General features: G+C 41.0%; 1 protein-coding gene across 1 annotated transcript in view; it reads right to left on the bottom strand.

Moving 5' to 3' along the window:
- Positions 1-20,045, bottom strand: part of URB1 (URB1 ribosome biogenesis homolog) — a 56,366-nt gene that overhangs the window by 30,352 nt on the left and 5,969 nt on the right. The window contains exons 5-15 of the mRNA XM_080352576.1: positions 19,309-19,405; positions 17,799-17,884; positions 15,771-15,896; positions 13,170-13,300; positions 11,873-12,068; positions 10,531-10,668; positions 9,969-10,142; positions 9,161-9,311; positions 6,524-6,646; positions 2,870-2,982; positions 1,523-1,642 (exon numbers count right to left, since the gene is read on the bottom strand). Of these exons, the coding sequence (XP_080208702.1) occupies positions 1,523-1,642; positions 2,870-2,982; positions 6,524-6,646; positions 9,161-9,311; positions 9,969-10,142; positions 10,531-10,668; positions 11,873-12,068; positions 13,170-13,300; positions 15,771-15,896; positions 17,799-17,884; positions 19,309-19,405 (1,455 nt within the window). The remainder of the gene's footprint in view (positions 1-1,522; positions 1,643-2,869; positions 2,983-6,523; positions 6,647-9,160; positions 9,312-9,968; positions 10,143-10,530; positions 10,669-11,872; positions 12,069-13,169; positions 13,301-15,770; positions 15,897-17,798; positions 17,885-19,308; positions 19,406-20,045) is intronic.

Genomic DNA, 20,045 nt, shown 5'->3' with positions numbered 1-20,045 from the left:
TCTAAACAACAGAAGAAACCTTGACCAGCTTCCTAACTCCGGCACCTATGTTAAATAACTGCAATTACGCGGGATGAATCTGTGCTTTTGTTTCTCCCCACACACAAAATACAAAGGAAGCTATCACAGCTCGTTTGTTCTACATTTACTCTGTGTATACCACCATCAGCTATAAAAATAACAACACGAATCTGACAGGATAATTCATTTAAATAAAGCGGAAAAAAAGAAAAAGGATTCATTTTTAAATAACAAACTATTTTTGGTAGAGTCTCAAAATAGAAAATACACTTGCAGGTCTTGTGAAAGCAGGCAGGAACAGCATGTGAAATCCAAAAACATGCCTTCCGATTATATGGCACTGTGTTGAAAAATAAGCAAAACACACTCATTAACATCTATTCTTAGCAGTCTTTCTGCTGACATAACTGCCCTAACTTCACTGCTCATGTATTCTTTTCAGAAAAAATGAAATTGATTGAATCTAAAAGAGGAAACAAGAATGAGTCAGGCAGCCCACGTCTCCACTCAGCAGAAGAATTCAAATACACTAGAAAAACTGTACTGGGTAGATTTTAATTGAGATATTCCTTGCTGTGAGACAAAGCTAACCTGCCTTTAAACCCTTAGAGGGATCAAGGGCAACTAAAACTTAATTCAGTCACTGTAACTTGGGTGTAGCGAATTGGATGTTACAACTGCACTTTGTGATTGACATTAAATGCAGAAATTAAATGCACAAAGATGTACACAAACTTGTATGCCACTACTACTATAGGACACCACACAAGGAGCCTTGTTCAAGGCTTAGAACAACTTTTTGGATTATCTGTTAGGGGAGACAGTTGTTTGGTTGGGTTTGTTTTTAGCAAAGGTCTCTACTTAGATAACTAAAATATGGCCAGTTTAAAAAAAAAGGATACTGAAACTGACTCCTGCTGGCGCCCTTGTGAGATTTGTAGTTGATCAGCACTCCTTAAAAGTCAGATAACTTATCTAAATGCACAGAAGGGGATTTTAATGCATTCTAAAGACAAAAGTACTCCCTGCATCAGAGCTCATATCAGACTGTAACAAACAGGACTATTCTGCAAGGCCACAAGCAAACTAGCTAAGGCTTTCGGAAGGCTAGAGTGATGAGGTACAGATTAAATAGAGGAGGATAAAATAGAAAGATCAGATATAATCTGATCTGATATAATCTGTACTAACTACATCGGTTTATTACAGTATGGGAATTAATTCAGGCTGGGGGGGATAGGGAAATGCTAAAGACATTTTCTTTATTATTTCATCAACTGTTGCAGCAAATTCAGTTAATAGCATTTATTTTCATAGAATATTTAGCCAATACGTCGTTATCTTACAGGAATTTCCAAGAACAGCCATGGAAAACAGGAAAGATAACTGTTGGCCATACAACCACAGTAAAGGTATCTGCTTTAAGGAAAATTTTAGGATACAGAAATTTTAGACCAACAGGATATAGTGAAAATCCTGATATTTCAGACAAAACACTTACCTTGATGATCAGTTTTTTGGTTGAAATTTTCAGATGAGAATGGTTACTTGTAACAAACATTTTCATCAGTAGATAGAATACTGATTTTTCACCAGACACCTTCTCTGTCTCAGACACATCCTAAAAGAAAAATAAATTAAAATTCCCCAGTATAGCAACACTGGACGGGATTATGTTGCACTGAAGCAGACGCAGATATTAAAAGTATATTATTTTAAAGACCTGCCCAAAAATACCAAATGAATGGGATAATTCATACTACTTTGCATTCAGTGATCCAGGAATATGAGTGCAATGGCTTTTTTGGAAAATGGAATAATACAGGAGCAACAGAAACACCAACTAATACAAGGGTCCAAGATCAAGCCACCTTCCTCCCCAATCATCCAATCTACCTCTATTTCTGTTATCCCCAGGATTTCAGATTTCCTACCATTACTGTCTGAATAAGAAATAGAATAATTTAAGAGACTGATCCCCAAAGAAGAGGAAAATAATGCAAGTCACAGGTATGCTGAATGCTTTCTGAACATCAAATGACAACCCTCCAGCCACCTCCCCCACTTTTCTCCCTGACTTGCACTTGATACCTGACAACCAGAACCCCTTGTAACGTTGCCAGATTTGGCTTTTACCTTTTTTGTTAAAACTTGCCTATACTAGAAGGTCAAACTCGCAAGAAAATACATTAGCTTCTTTGCCTGTTTCCATGTTTTCCTTTACTTGCTCTAAACTCTTCCTCAGTTTTCCTTTACGGCCAACTGAAAAGGACAGAAAGTCTCCGCCACGGCAGGGTCACAGTCACAACACCCACAGGTCTCTCTGCTTCTGCACAAAGCCAGGCCCATTCTTTTCTCCAGATACGAAAAGCAGACTCTCTAAAGCTCTCTTGCTCTACAGGCTTGCAGTAAAGAAGAGAGTAGGGGCCCTGAAGGTTTCCGGTAATTATGGAGAGGAGTGAGAGACTTAACGAATGCCAGAACCATCTCTGGGAATGAGTGGGATGGCTCCCATCAGCAACTTATTTCTTCGGTCTGAAATCTCAGGATTTTCAGACAAGTGGAAACCAGCGAATTCTCAGTCTTGCCCCTCTCCAAGGACAAGAAGAGCTGAAGAAACCTTGTCCAGCCCACTTCAGGGAGGCAAAATTTTCTGTCCTTGTAGAAAAACTTCTCAGCTCAGAAGGGATTCTTCACTAATGCTAAGACACTAATTCCTACTGGTTTTACAAAAGGGTCACCTCCTAAAATGACTGGACTGGCACTAGTTTAAAACTAGGGAGTGCCAGATATAAAGATTTGAGGACAACAGGCTGAAGAAACATAAATTTGCCTTGAAGTCTCTTACCTGTACTCTGAACCAGGCAAATTTATTCGCAGGAAGTTCCAAAGCCACTTTCAGTATATGGTGCTGCAGAACAGGAGGGACCTCCTCTCGCAGGCCCTTCTCTGTGACGATACCTGAGGTTTCAAAGCAACATGATCAATTTCAATTTGGTATATCCCCCTGAGATTTCAGGAACACTAACCATTTAGAGTGTTAAACCACCACTGTGACATAAGCTGACAATCCACCAATTTTCATACCATCAGATCCCCAGACAAACTATGGTTATGTTTGGCCAATCTAAGGCTGGAATCCAGCCCTTAGCAGGGAAAGTCTAACACCCACCCCTGGCACAAGCCATCACTGGTGCATGGGAATACAAAATCTCTTCTATTAGTCTCAGTGACCCTGAAAAGCTGTGTCCTACAGGAAGTAAAGAGGATGGATAAACTGGAGATCCAAACACAGAATTTGAGTAGATAACAAATCTTAACGCTTATACAGTTATGTTATTTGCTACAGGCTATGGAACTTGACACTTTTGTGTGTCTCTATATCACTTTTATCATCTGCTTACAATAACTGCTTTGGCATAGCCTCAGAATTATTCACCTCACAGGTCACACAGCTGTGCAGAGACACCCTCAGTGTGCTACAAAAATTGACTTGCCCACACTTTAACTGCAGTTAAGCGACGTACAGAGATGAACTGTATAAAGCTTTGATGTCAGTGTGTTTTTCATAGTCTGTGTAGTACCCTTGTGGCCCACAATAGAGAACAACAAATTTTTAAAAGGTAGCATCACTACGAAGTCTAGCCTACAGTAAGACCAAACAATAAAGCTGCATCAGCTGTGAAAAGCATATATTGCTACAAGGTAGGAAAACATCCTGCCTTTGGAGTGTATGTTTCAATCAGGGCGAAGGGAAGGAATGACAGAATTCTCAAGCTGGCATCTGAGGGAAGGAAGCCTCATGATTAAATTACACCATCATTTTCTACCATATCACCTTTCATCAAAATTAATATCCAGGCTTACTTCACTACATTTATTTGAGAACGACATTTTATTTTCGATCCTGTTCAACTTTTTATTCCATACTGTAACAAAACATACTATCACTGAGACTTCTGCCTCACAAAAAGGTGCCCTGCCTTCTGTTCATTTTGAAAAAAGCAGACCAACGCAAGAAATAATGGGATGAACGGGATATGTGATTCAGTGAGTCACTGAGTATATAAACCAATTAAATCTACTTTGTCAAAGGGAGGAAAAAAATCTCATACATGCGACAGACGATTCAAAGGGGTTTTTTTGTTTAAAGCCTCTTTTTTAGATTAGCAAATATGACGTCCATCTACAAGAAGGGCTGGAAGGAGGATCCAGGGAACTACAGGCCTATCAGTCTGACCTCGGTGCCAGGGAAGGTCATGGAGCAGATCATCCTGAGTGACATCACGCAGCATGTACAGGAGAACCAGGTGATCAGGCCCAGTCAACATGGGTTTATGAAAGGTAGGTCCTGTTTGATCAATCTGATCTCCTTCTATGACAAGGTGACACACTTAGTGGTGATGGAAAGGCTGCGGATGTTGTTTACCTAGACTTCAGCAAAGCCTTTGACACTGTATCCCACAGCATTCTCCTGGAGAAGCTGCAGCTCATGGCCTGGATGCGTATATTCTGCTATGGATAAAGAACTGGCTGGAGCGCCAGGCCCAAAGAGCTGTGGTGAATGGAGTCAAATCCAGCTGGCAGCTGGGCACAGGTGGTGTTCCCAGGGCTCAGTGTTGGGGCCAGTTCTGTTTCATCTCTTTATCAATGAACTGGATGAGGGGATCAACTGCACTCTTAGTAAGTTTGCAGATGACATAAAATTTGGTGGGAATGTTGATCTGCTGGACGGCAGGAAGGCCATACAGAGGGATCTGGACCAGGTGGATCATTGGGCTGAGGCCAGTTGTATGAGGTTTAACAAGGGCAAGTGCCGGGTCCTGCACTTGGGTCATAACAACCCCAGGCAGCGCTACAAGCTCGGAGAAGAGTGGCTGGAAAAGGACCTTGGGGTGCCAGCAGTGCACCCAGGTGGCCAAAAACGCCATCAGCATCCTGGCTTGTATCAGGAATAGTATGGCCAGCAGGACCAGGGCAGTGATCATCCCCCTGTATGCAGCACTGGTGAGGCCCCACCTCAAATCCTGTGTTCAGTTTTGGGCCCCTCACTACAAGAAAGACATTGAGGTGCTGGAGAGAGTTCAGAGAAGGGCAACAAAGCTGGTGAGGGGTCTGGAGCACAAGTCTGATGAGGAGCAGCTGAGGGAACTGGGGCAAACAGCCTGGAGAAAAGGAGGCTGAGGGGAGACCTTATTGCTCTCTACAACTACCTGAAAGGAGGTTGTAGCATGGAGGGTGTTGGTCTCTTCTCCCAAGTAGCAAGTGACAGGACAAGAGGAAATGGCCTCAAGTTGTGCCAGGGGAGGTTTAGATTGGATATTAGGAAAAATTTCTTCACAGAAGGGTTGTGAAGCACTGGAACAGGCTGCCCAGGGACGTGGTTGAGTTGCCATCCCTGGAGGCACTTGAGACATGTAGATGAGGTTCTTAGGGACATGGTTAAATGGTGAACTTGGCAGTGTTAGGTTTTCGTTTGGACTCAGTGATCTTAAAGTTCTCCAACCTAAACAATTCTATGATTCTATGATTTTTTTCACCTGACAGACTTTAACTGAGGCATTTACATGACCCCCCCTCCCTACCCATCCCAGACCTGCCTAAATCACTAAAACACAGATAGATTCTCTAGCTTGGTAGCCTATAAGCTCTGGTGGCCCACAGACAGTAATGATGCCCAAACATTTTGCTTTCTCCTCCAGCCTCAATTTTAAACGGATGCATTTATTATAACACAAACAGTATTGGAGGATCTTGCCCACAGTTCATAATTTGTGGCTCATCATCCTTGCAGGTACAGAACATCTCCGTCTACTTCTTTTTGCTGTATGAAATACCCTCCGTGAAGACGACATCAGAGACAAAAATACTACAATATTGCCAAAGTGCTTCTTCATAAATTTTCCACAAGAGATAATACCATATGGAATACTGTTCTTCTCCATACATACCGACAAACTATGATAAAATAATTCAAACCAAAGCAAACAGAAAAAATACTTGAATGTTTCCAGAGGTGACTGGTGAACTGGTATGTCCCTCTCTCTCCCCCAAACTTCCTGTGAACTGTCCTTTTAAAAAAATTTGTATCACTTCAGCTAATAAGTTTGGAAATAACTTACTTATGTTGGACTGTTGACATAAGTCAACAGTTATTACACCCCCAAATCTCATTAAGAGTTGGACATAAATCTTCCTCAGAAACATTAGCATTAAAACCCCATAAAGACCAAATTTTTGCAAGAATACGACACACAGAGAGGAAGACTGTAGCACTTACAACAATCAAGTGTAGCGAAGCAGCTAAGGAATTTAAGAGGGCAGACTGCCAGGGCACTGCACAAATAGCAACAATAAATGCCAAGACAATGAAGAAACTGAAATGAGTTACTTTTAGAAAACAGTTCTTTATCTACACAGAAGAGCAAACATTCCCTTCTGCTGTGGACTTTGTAAATAGCCAGAGAAAGCAATGAAGGTAACAGAAATACCCATCACATACCTTTTAGCAGCTTGCTAAAATCAAAGTTGCTTCGTGCTACCAAGTGGGGCACAACCTTCTGATAAAGGCATATGACCTGAAGTAGCGCAGCTTTCAGAAATAGTGTCTCAGCATCATCTGAACCTAAACAAAGTGTTAACTTAATTAGTTTCTCCTTCCTTCATACCAAGAGAGCACAGTGTAGCACCTACAGTATCAAACATGAGAATTACTGACTACATTTCCAATAGATTTGACTACGAAATGATCAGTTATCTTCTCCACTAACAAGAAGAAACATAAAAACCATGGAATCTCCAGTTTCATTCCCCAGCATTATGGCGTGAAAACTTTTAACACTAAATCAGCTTGTTCAGCACTTAAATTGGCAGTTGCCATTTCTAACTTGATTCTAAAGTGTTCACACCTATAAAAGAAAACCTCAGCATTTTAACACCCACTAGAAGAATCCAATCAGTCCCACTGCTGTTCAGTTTAAAGCTGAACAACAGAAAAAAGTGAAAAAAAAGGATATGGTCACACTGCTGGTTTCCAGGGACACTATTTTTACCTAATGCCCGGTAGGCTGGACTGTAGAACTGTATGAAACAGTACGCTAATTTATTATTTCAGTTAAAGATTTCTTTCTTTCTCTTCCCTCTTTCAGAATAATATTTTCTTCATGTGACCTCTTAGCAAGAGGAAGACAACAAATATCTGCATGGGATAAACACCAACTGCAGCTAATGCAGCCATCTACTTCTTAAGAAAAGCTATTTGAGCAGCTAAATATTGTTTCAGTTTATAACATGAAGACACAAAAAAGCTACTTGTTATCCAGTCACTAATGAAAGGAAGGACAATAAGTGAAGGGCAGCCAAAACTTTTTTTTAGCACCTACTTTTTCCCTGTTAACTGGATCTCCCTCAGGGAGCTATGAAGACCTGGCTGGATGCCATGCATAAACTTTGTTTGCCTGAGTCTCAACTCCCATTAAAAAAGAATTCTCTAGTGGCCAGAGTGCAAATAAAGCTGTAAAAGGTGAGCTGAGAGAAAGTGATACAGTCTTATCACCCTAGTGTGCAGAAAAAATACAGCTACAGCAGAGATTTGCTACCCCATTGGTTTCAGCAGGCACCCTCCAAATAAAGAGTCTTGAAGTGTGAGCATTGACAACTATTTTGCTGCCCAAAGCCACACGCATAAGGACACACACTGAAAAACTCTGCTCCAGGAAGTCTCACTGTGGAATATGTCCTATGAAGGGCATGAAACTGGCTGTAGATTAATCTTTAGTCTGTAAAGTAAAACATTGCAGGCTGCTAGCCAAGCTACAGAGAGTACTAAAACTTGCAGTTCTCTGCAATGGGACCAAGAAAGTAAGTCCTTCAGGAGTGACACTGGTTTTGGGAGAGGAAAACTGAAGCCTTCACTCCCATCCTCTCTCCCTCTTCCAACACTTGCATGTTTCTACTTCTGTGCTACAGCAACACAAGCATTCGTGCAGCCACAGTAACTGCTTCAAAAAAAATGAGCTCATGGTAAAATATGTTGGCCAAACTAAAATCCCTCCAAAAATTATTTTTTAGACATACCACGCTCCCTGCATGTTTTATCATGTGGCTGAAAAATACTCCTACAATCATAAAAGGGTCAAGGACAGGAAGGTTACATTCAACAAAGGGAACTGCAGAGTCCTCCACCGGAGAAACGCCATGCACCACTACACACTGGGGGCTACAGAGCTGGAAAGCAGCTTGGCAGAAAAGGATCTGGAGGTCCTGCTGGACACCAGGTTGAACATGAGCCAGCAATGTGCCCTTACCACAGAGAAGGCTACTGATGCCCTGGGCTGCATTAGGCAAAGCATTGCCAGCAGGTGAGGGAGGTGATCCTGCCCCTCTGCTCAGCACTGCTGAGGCCACAGCAGGAGTGCTGTGTCAGTTCCGGGCTCCCCAGTACAAAAAAGACATGGACATACTGGAGAGAGTCCAACAAACAGCCATGAAGGTGATGAAGGGACAGGAGCTTATCTCCTATGAAGGAAGGCAGGGAGAGCTGGGACTGTTCAGCCTGGAGAAGACTCAGAGGGATCTTATCAATGTGTATAAACACCTGAAAGGAGGATGAAAAGAGGACAGAGCCAGGCTCTTCTCAGTGGTGCCCAGCGACTAGAGGCAATGGGCACGAACTGAAACACAGGAGGTTTCCTCCATACATCAGGAAACACTTTCTCACGGTGAGGGTGGCCCAGCACTGCCACAGGCTGCCCAGAGAGGTTGGAGCCTCCATCCCTGGAGATATCTAAAAGCCATCTGGACATGGTCCTGGGCAACCAGGTTTGGGGAGGGGGTCTGGACAAGATGACCTTCAGAGGTACCTTCCAGCCTCAACCATTTGTGATTCTGTGACAGCAGAAAGGCAAACTGCTTAACCTCCTAGTAGCAATGGCAGCCTATTTGTCAAACTGTGTTCTTAGGCAATTCTGATACCGGTCAGAATTAAACTGCTCAAAGAACTGAACAAAATAAAGATGAACAGTAAATGTACTAGTGACTTCTGGACTCTGATGAAGCTAACTACCTTACATACGATAAGGATTTCACAACACCCGTTCACACATATGTTGGAAGGGGTAACTCCACCTGCTTTGCCTACCATGCTGTTCAGCAGCTTCTGCTGTGTCAGTCATTGCCTTCACAGTGGAGATATCACTCTCTCTTTTCTCCTCTTGGCCACCATGGTGCTCTCTCCCTTGCTTCAGAAGGGACTGCCAGACAGCCACTATATTGTTCATGTCTGGTAAAAGCTAGAAGCAAAAACAGTTAATTGCAATAGCTCTCCTGTGTGAGACAAAGCTCTTGTGATAAAAATATTCACAACCAATACAAGGATTTGCTGCTCTTGACAAAGGTTGGAACTGATCTTAAATGCAATCAGAAAAAGATCTCAAATCAACTACTGTACTTTCACTTCTGTAAAACATAAATACTGGAAATAACACTTTATTGAAAAAGTTTCCTGTAAAAAAATTACAGTTTAGTTCTTCATCCTCATGGTATATTTTCAATCCAAGTGCTACACCGTCTTGTAACTTCTTACTCGGAATGAACTCTGCTGGCTACAACTTCCCTGAACCAGGAGGATAATTCGATCTTGGAGAGAGAATTTGCTCTTGAGAGAGTCTGCTCTTGGAAATAATTTGCAGCACAATAGCTGCCAATATAACAAATTTGTCCTACAACAAAATTTTATTTGCAGTTCCATCAGCCAGCTTTGTTAGGAAATGTAGACTACTATCACACTACATATTAACACCTTTTAACCCACAGTATCTTTGGGCAGGGGGAGGGGAAGGCTATCTCTGGGCTCCCAAGCCATAACCACTTGGGGAAAAAGTTCAGAGGAGGAGTTATCTGCTGCAAAATTACTCACGTTATACCCCAATTTTCCCTTTATTTTGTACCTTGCTGACGGCTTCTCTGTACAGCTGGATGAATTCCTGCATCATCGACAGCGTGTATATTTCTGACTTCTGCCAAGTTTCTTCATTCAAACAGAACTCTATATTCTTCAAGGCTCTTCTCAGAACCATTGATACAAGCGACAGTACACTGTGCTTCACTACTGTGCTGGGTAACTAAAAGAAGGAAGTTAAATTGGTGACATTTCATCACTTCCTCTTATGCCTTGTACATACTCTGTACTCTGGATACATGTTAAAATTTGTTAATGAATTAATTATTTCCTAAACCTTGGCTTGCAGGAAAGAATCTGTAGGTTTTCAGATTCCCAGCCTAAATCACTAGTGAGCACTGGCAGAGCTGGTGCTTGTGAATGGTTCTTGGAAGCAGTGGCATTAGGTTTTAATCCATTTCCCAGTGCTTCCCCAAACCAGCTTTATCCTGGGACAGACACTATAAAACGTATGTAATCAACCAAATTAAGAAACTTATTGGACGAACACACATTTAAACAGTATTACCGAGGGCAGAAAAATCTGCTGAAATACTATAGACTGCTCTTACATTTAGTCCTTGGGTGAACATTATTTTATTGCACACTGCAGGGACTGTTGTTACCATCACCATGGAAAGCAACTTGGGAAGAGGAATAAACTCTGAAGTCTTAAAAGAATTGGAAATCTCTGGTTGAGCCTCATAGATCTGAAACAAAAATAACAATTTAATCAATCTCCAACAGCCTCAGAGGTAACAGTTCAATCTAGGGAGCATTTTACAGAAGGGCTTTGACTTGTCTAAAGTAACGACTGCATTAAATATCAAGTTTTATGCAGACATGCTACAGAGCATCCCCTAGACTCCTATTCAACTAACTGGAACATCTGTATGTGACCTGCACCACTGCTAAAGGCCACTCTTTTTCAACAGACTGCAAATCCTACTTGCCCATTTTAAGCTAAAGCAAAGAGGAACACTCAGAAAGGACAAAAGGTTTTTCTAGCTGAGCTTCTACGTTGCTGCATCTCAAAACATGTAACATCAACGTGATGTTTCCCACTGCTTCTTATGCCAATTCCTTCCTTCCTGGTTTAGTTAAATGTTTACAGAGTCGTCTGCTCCGAGCATGGCTTTTTACCAAATGACCTTCTAATTCTATGTCTACACTTTTTAAAGCAGCTGTGGCTCTAAGCCATGGCTTGCTTTCCTCGGGACCCACAGAAAACAGGATACCATTTTCATCCCCTCCATTTACCGTTTTCGACGTTTAGCAGCATCCTGCTGGTCCCTTCCTAACATACCTACAGTAATTGATGGTGTTATTTCAGAACCATTAAGTCCTTCCTGTTTAGCTCACTTAAACCTCAGTCACCTAATTTCCCCAGGGCTGAACTGGTTTGTTTAAAATCATTATTTGTGAAATATTGTGCCTGTTTGCTCTTTTAGTGATTTCAATAAATTCTAAAGCACTGTGCCTTTACAGCTGTGAACATATCTTCAGACATGAATTTTCTCTGATACAGAACAGCTGCTTCTGAAACAAAAAAACACCACTCCGTGATCCTCAGCTTAGTTCCTCTGAAATCAGTGAAATTTTGCCCATTGTCACTAGGAAGACCTCAGCTAAGAACATGAATTCGGAGTTAGTTTATGCCTAACACAGCCACACCACAGGCTGGCCGGGCCCTGTGCTGCACAGTACCCAAACTGTAACAAATTCTACAAAAGACTGGCATTACAATATCTGACTGTAATAAAAGCAAAGGCAGGCTTACCAATCTACTACCAAGTTCCTTTGCTTGATAACTTTTCTGTAGGTCAGGAACGTTTGACTTTACCATCTTTCCCACTACAATTTTGTGTAATTCTGCACTACTGGAGAGGTGTTGTGCATCATTCATACTCTTACCTTTTTGAGTAACTTTATATTGTCCATCCAAGCTGACTTCAGTCTAGGAACAAAGGAATAGTGCGTCTCCTTAAAGTATCTATTCAATAAATCTGGGCATACTTTAAGAATATTCACCATGAGATCAGCAACCATTTCATCTTCTGTTGCAGTTTTTAAACCAAGCAGAAAGCGCAGAAGCACCATATTTCCTCCCCTAGTGAAGACAAGAAAAAAAACACCTTTTAAAAAGAAATCCCTATTTCGATACTTTACATGCAATGCTAACTCTGCAACTCTTCTAACTGTTGCTGGGATAAATTCAAGGCAAGACTTCTCACACCACTGGCATAATTTCTGAGTTTATACTCAGAAAAGTAAGAACTGAATTTACTTCCAGGTTTTCTGCATAACAAAGAGTAATTACTTGTAATTAAACCCACAATGTTTTAGAAATATTCTAACCAAACTTCACAAAGCTAAAAATGCAGAATTGAAACAATAGTAAACTTGTAAGCATTTTCTGTGGTCTTTCAGTCCTCTTTTTTAAGTTTACTTCTGCATGTCCCTAAGCAAATGAGAATATTGCAGATACCAGATGAATACCAGCTAAAATTTTGCTCAAAGCAAGAGACAACCTGCTCTAGCACCACTCAGTGTTAGTACCCACTACTACAATCTAGTACCTTCTTTGTCCACCTAATGTGAGAACTCCTCCATGGAATTACAAGAGTATCAATTATTTTCTCTATCTATTATAATCGCAGTGAACACATATTTTAACTAGTTAGGCGATGAAAACAGTAGGGCAAATAGGTGCTTCCAGGTAAGTGTTGCAGGTCAAATTCTAACACTACCGAAATAAATGTTGACATTTTGTCAAAATCTGGGATAAACCACATCTGGTTCTACAAAATGTAAATTAGACTAGATATACTACTTACACTGCAGCTCTGATGCTTTATTTTCACCTCAAAACCAAAAAAATCTATGGTGCAAAATCACACCTTACAATAAGAGACCTCATCTAGTTATTCACAGAGATGTCTCAGAGAAACACGACTGCTGCCTAAGCCCCTATGAACAGGGTAGGGTGCTCTCTAGTAGGCAGAGGTATAAGGAGATCTCATAGTTTGATCTTGAAAAGATAAAACCAAAACAACCCAATGTGTTTATTTCTTCTGCCACAGAGGAAAGAGAAAGTAAAGCTCAATGAAGTTACTGGCAAAGGCCTAGAAGTACAGACAAGTTAACTAGCAAGGTCTCCCTTGTTCCTAGCAGAGAGCACACACACAATCTCAGCTGTCTGGTGACTTACTTGCCAGAAGTTCCAAGACTTGGATCATAGAAAGTTATGCCATGTTTCAGAGAGCAGCAGAGGTCCATTAAGAAATTATGGACAAGCTCCCGTACCATCATCTTTCCCACCTCTTCAGAACCGTGGGTCACCTATAGAAACCAAAAAGGGAGTTAAAAAGGCTGTCACAGAAGAAAAGATGACACCAATTTCACTGTTGTTTTTATGAAGCTCCTTTTATATAGTTTGACTTTTGTTCAGATTAATATGGCAAATTTCAATTTCTGTATTAAATACATTAAATATCGCAATATTTTTTGTTTCAAGGAAAGTAAACCTACCGAATTTAGGAACGTATGTACTATCTGCAGGGCATTACTGACTTAGGGCTTTTTGCTAAGAAGCCAGACAGAAGAAGATAGAGAAAAGTCAAGCTAACGTAGTGATACAAAACTTAGATAAATTGGGCAAGGCCATCCTGGGACTTTGAAGTCAATGATCTAATATTTAATCTGAAATAAACAACTTTCAACTGTACAGGCCAAGTCCACTATGAGGAAGTTAAGAAAGACCAAAAATCAGCACAAAGCACGTGAAACAAGCATATGTATGTTTTTGGGGCCAATTCGGTAGAAGACGGAACAACTTTACTACAGGGCAAGAAAGATGGAGAGCTAACAATGCACCGAATATGCCAACACTTCAGGGAAGGGAGGTGGGGCATCAATGCCATTATGGTCACCATACAAAAATGGAAGAAGTGACCAAATATCTACGTCAAGTAAAAAATTGGAAAAAAAAAAAGTGAACCCAGATTCCATTAACACTTTACCTCCAGCACAACTAAAAACCTCTACACATGAGAAGTCTCTTGACAACTACAGTTGGGAAATCACAAGCCATATGACTCACAAGGACTGCATGAAATTTTAAGAAATTAAAATTACTCAAAACTGAAATGTAGGTTTATGAATAAGATTTGCATTGCTCCATGCAGACACCTACTAGAAACAGAACTCCTCCAGAGAGTGTTTACAATATATCAGGATTGGAATGCCAGAGGCATAAACATCCAGTAGAAGAAGGCAGTTGTTCAGTGTTTGAAGTTTTGAAGAATGGTTGGGCTCCTAAAGACCAAGGGTTAATCAACACAAAGGTGAAAATTTGCAGCCCAAACCCACTGGAAACACAGAAGCCTTTTTACTGCTTTACACTGGGCTTACAGTCATGCCTTAGATATTCCCATAGTGAAAAGGAGGAAAAAAAGAGATTACAAGATTAAGAAAAGCAAAAAAGTGAAAATGTAACCTGTTTATGAGATGACAAAATATCTGCGGTACTAACCCACCAGCTGTGGCCCTGATCCTTGTCTCATTTATGACTTTAAGAATGTGATTTCATGGACCAGTAGCATCAATAATGGCTCAACCCTCAGAAATCCTGCCAGCCTCTCAAAAAGTGCAAACTGAAAAGGCTGGCAGCTATCTCGGGAGCTCAGCTCTCTGTGCTGGTTTGACCGAAAATGAATTAATTTTCCTTTATGCAGTTAGAAACCTTTCTTTTTCACAGCTAGCACCGTCACTGTTTGAATTTAGCTTGAGAACAAGAGATAACACCCCAGCACAGAGTTAATGTTTTTAACTGCTCTTGTCTGGGAGCCAAGAACATTCTGAGTGCTCTGCCCACAGGTGTGAGACAGTGAGGAAGGGGGGCATAGATGGGGCAGAGCTTGACTGACATGCAGACTGATCAATAAAAGTATTCCATCCCATTAGTGTCTTGCTTCATATTTGAGGAGAGTCAGGATCTTCTGGTTTGACTGTCTCTCTCTTTGTTGGAGCTGTGACAGAAACCTGTTCGGGGGAGTTCAGTTTGGGACTTTCATTAGTTTGGCCTGTTGCCATCTCGCTGTTCTGCAGAGGCCTCTGGGCCTTTCTGCCTTTTTTCTCTCTCCTCTCTCCAAGACCAGCTGCTCACGACCAGGTGCTGTTTCCTAGAACTGGCTGCTTGATGCGGATGGAGCTTGTGAGGAATTGCATTGAGTATATTTATTTTATATTCTCTTATATATAGATACATATTTAGTAGTAGTGTATTAGTATTTTGTTACTTAATTAAACTTTGTTTATCTCAATCCCGGTTTCTCCCTTTCCATTCTCTTCTCTATTTGGGGGGTGGGGTTGGAGTGAGCGAGTGGCTATTGTGGTTATATTGCTAGCTCGTGTTAAACCATGGCAGTCTCGTATCAGATCAGTGTGTAGGATGGGAACTAGCTATGTGGCAAGAACATGGCTCCTGATATATTCTCCTATGGAGAGAAATGTTTGTTCAGGCTGTGGAATGAATACAGCACTCTCACCCGAAAGCCCCATTTCTCCCTGGCTAACAGATCTGCACTGCAGTTCTGGTCATGAGAGAGGGGAAATAAACACTCCTCCTCAAGCAGTGAGAAGCAGGAGAAAGTCAAGGTTTCTTTTCAAGTAGCTTCAGTAGATCCCTCTTCTTGAGTATCTCAAGGTTGGAGCAACTGGGAGCTATTTCAAAGCCTGTGGGCTGCAAGAGGGGCATGGGGGGGAAATGCAGGACAAGGACTAGGAGGTACAAAGAAATAAGTTACCAGACCTTTAAATCCCCAGGGCTGACATCAGTAATCCCATTCCACCGGTAAAGTGAAGAAATGTGAATCAACACGTCTGCAGTAAAAAAGCGCACTTTCTGGGTTTTGGTGATATTTTTATTTTGAACGACCTGAAAACAATGAGAAAAAACCCCAAACAAGTATTAATTGCAAGTTATCACAAAATAACAGCAAATTAGCAATGCACTTCATTCTTCCAGTACAGACACAGCTCGCTCTCCTCACCACAGTGACAGAAGGTTCTGCCTGTCCTGTTAGCACTTCTTTCAGATGCTCCTGCTCCCACCTTGATATGGATGAAGCCATAGGACTCCACATGCTGAGCGGGACAGACTTGCAAGTTCAACTAGAGAGCACAGAATGTATTTAGACAGCCACAGACTAGGATAATGGAAACCTACCAGTTCAGATGGTAGGACCTGCTACAAGTAAAGTTTGAGTGAAAGGGAAAACACAGTGGAGGAAGTTCTTAGAAGTTCTCCTACTGTTTTATCCAGTCCTTGTTTTTTTAAATCTCATCTTCCTTGCTAAACTAAAGGAGTCAGGCAGTGTGTTAGCTTTCACCAATAACATAACACGACATGATGTATGATTCCCACATGGGAAAAGGTTAATTTAGAAAACAAAGTTTCAGGGAGGTTTATTTTACATTTAAATGTTAGGTTTTTTCTCCTTCTTCCAAGGTTATTGCAATAGAAAAATGAAATAATATTTTTGGCTTTAAACTGTCACTTGTGGAAAATGTGAGTCTGAGACAGGCTCTTATGGTTACACTCTAAATTTGAAACTATATTTTCTTCCTTTCCTCAATTGGTCATACAACAGCCTGTGCAACATTGCAAGAGTATTTCAAAACAGAAATTTAAAAAAATCATAGTTACTGGAACTAAAAGCATTTAAAAATATATATATATATAAAAATAAATCTCTGGTGCAGCTACTGTACCAACAGCAGCAATAAGCTGGTGCATCACAGTGAAAGAGGCACTGCCATGCTCAGAACCTAAGGGACAACAGAGCATGGGAAACGCAGTCAAGACTAAACCAACTCACACACCCTTCAGCAATTCCTGCTTTCAAGTTTTCTGTCTCAACTGTGCTATATCACAAGGTTATTTCTGTCTGCTATCAAAGAATCAGAAAAAAAACAACTTCAAAGAGGAGCACACTTACCTCTCCAATGGTACTTTTGGATAGCAGGTGGAAGGTACCCTTTCTTTTTCACAAAAACTTCTGATTTTGGCAAGACAATTTTATGATAAGACTTCCCTTTTCCTCTACCCCACCAAGAAGTAACTTTGACTGAATTTATCTCCTGCAGCAGAAACCTTGCCATCCTAGCAGGAAGCAAGTCCAAAGACCAGCTACCCAGGGCCACAGGATGTGGCCCCAACGGAGCTCTACCAGGGCTGGTTGGGGAATGGTACCGCACACCCTTCAGCTGCAACCAGACAGCTCCTAGAAACCCATTTCATGCCACAGTCTCCATGCTAAAAACACACACAATCCTTTTTCTCCTGGAAAGAGGATACTGCGTGTCATCACCTAGTTCAGAGCTAACAAACTTAGCCAAATCTAGCTGACCTCCCCATTTCAGCATGAGACACATTAATTGAAGGACCAACCTTACTGCCACTGGAAGCACCAAAAAGACTCCAGTTCTTTTGACCTTCAGGCTTGGCACTGATGCAGTCACAACCCATGAAACAATCAGAATCTGCTGGACACCACATGCTAAAGATGAGCTGAAATTAGGGTCCAAGTACAAGCTATGCAATGACTTCCTTTAAAGGAGGGCATTGGAAAAGCGTAACAAGCTTCTCTCCTGAAACAGTAATACAGCCAAGCTATCAACCTTGAATGAATACTGGCAGTAATGGACACACTGAGAAACTTGCAGCAGCACAGTGCCAACATCCTAAAGAGCGATACATTTTATGAGAAATTACTGCAAAACTGTTTCCAGTAGCAAAGAAAACAAGAGACAACGCAGCTTCAAGGGCATATCATACCTTAGTTTTCAGTGTGGAAAGTAGAAGATTGACAGTGGAAACCTTGTCTTCCTTTATTTCAGAGCGAAGAATATCTGGAATGAAATCTAAGAAGACATTTCAAATGTTAAAATGTGAAAGCTATTTTCATACTAAAATGCTTCAGGGAATTCATATCCATTTCTCTTCAATGTCATATTTACCGTGCTGTTATATTTAAGGATGAACCAAAAGGCTGCAATCAGGGTTCAGGAGGATAATGTGTCTGTAACTAAAGTGATGAACAAGCAATGCTGGCAAACCTACCTTATTGTAACTAGCTAATGTGTCAACTTGGTTATTAACACTTATTGCAACAGCATCAGTCAACTTCAAACCTATTCTGGGCCCCAGAGTGCTGTGCACTATTGAAACTTGAGTAAATGCCTATCCTTTCCATTGAAGGAGTCACAGTTGTTTCACTGAGTGGTTCTCAAATCTTCAACCACATGCCTCATCTTTTGGCTCACCTGTGCATCCCAAAGTTAGAAAACTTCAGTTTACAGAGAACTTCAGTATCTCACAGGGGAATGCAAGCCAGCTGTGCTGACTGGATCTAGGTGTGCACTGCCATTCCCCATTCTGAAAGACCTGAACAACTGCGAGCAATTAAAGGAAACCAGCAGTCCCAGGGCAGCATGAACAACAGAAGCAGATCATTATGGCCGGTTCTCATTCCCTCATCCTAGAAGAAATGAAATGCTGCCAGCTAATGACTTGTATTTTTTAGAGCATTTCTAGATCCTTTCTGAATTCTTTCATAGCTTTACCAAGAGTCATAATTCACAACTTGAGGAACATCAGCAATAGACTGCAAACCATCAAAGTCAACAGAAGTGTTACATTATCTTCAGCCCATAAGGGATCAAATATTAATCAAGTGTCTGTAAGATTCAACTTTCTGGATCCTGTTTGACCCCCTCTCAAAGAGACATGGGTGTAACACACTCCTGTACTGCACTCCCATGAGATACCTCCATAAAGGATGCAAAGGACATTATACCAGTCTCCTGAATCTTTGATAAAAATCAGTCTAATGCAGTATGCAACAGCTGTCCCGCATGAGGACAAAAATGTATGCACAGTCTTTAACACTTTACAAAATATTTTTAATGCAATATATCCACTACTACTGTGTTATGAGCAAGGCTGAAGGCCATGAAGTTTTTTTTTCTGCTTATTGAATCTGTGGCCTCAAAGTTATACTACCTTTTTTACATGTGTCACCAAGGGCTTCCTATTTTTGCAGAGTTTTTGAAGACGGCAAACATTATTCTCAAGCAGAAGAGGCACTCATTAGAATACTGAAGAAGTTTAAAGCTTTTCAGGGACTAAGATTAAAAATATGTATTTTGTATCTTATTAGTACAGTTTAAGTGCTTCATATTTTGAATTAGCTCATATTTATTACCACCTATAAAAGACCCTGCCAAAAAAAAAAACAACAACAAAAAAAAACACAAACAAAAAACCACAAGCAATTGTGCTGTACCTTTTAGTTCCAGCACCTGTGTCAAGACTGCATTGTCACCAGCAATTAAAAACGAGAGAGCAAACTGAATATAGGCCATACGGACATCAGGTCTCCCCTAAAAAAAACAAAAGGCACTGTTAGCATACCAATTGTACACAACTGCAAAATTAATACTGCAACAATTGATTTTCATTGTAAGTACTACAAAAAGGTAAATTAAACAACTCCTATAAACATGTTGCATATAGCCATACACATTTTTCTATACAATACATCCACAGTATATTCATCTGAAAAACTTCTTGCATTAACCAGACCACAGTCTGTTAAAGTTAACATCAAAAAGGCAGGTATCCTAGTTTACCTATTTTTCAATTATCAACATACGAGACAGGCTGTAAATAAAAACCAAAACTTTCACAGTAGTTTCACGCCAAACCCTTGTACACACATCACTGAACATCCTCACTTCCGCACCACTTGGTACACTGGTGAATTCACAAAAACACTCAAGAATGGCAATGACAGTAGTGCTGCTGCAATTCCTTACTGCACAGGCTTCCAGAGCAGTGCCAGTCTTGAGGACTCCTGTCTCTTGTTGCCATTATGGAGCTGCAGTGCATTACACACATTCCCCAGCTATCACAGCTGCTCATGCAGCTACCCAGGTCATGTGACTAAGACTGCCAAAAAACCACAAACCTACCCTTAAAAAAGGGGCTAATATGTTATAAAACTACAAATTCAGGCACAGT

Source organism: Nesoenas mayeri (assembly GCF_963082525.1).
Source record: "Nesoenas mayeri genome assembly, chromosome: 1".
Lineage (NCBI taxonomy): Eukaryota > Metazoa > Chordata > Aves > Columbiformes > Columbidae > Nesoenas > Nesoenas mayeri.
Note: the sequence above shows the minus strand (reverse complement) of the source record. Positions and strands in the feature narration are given on the sequence as shown.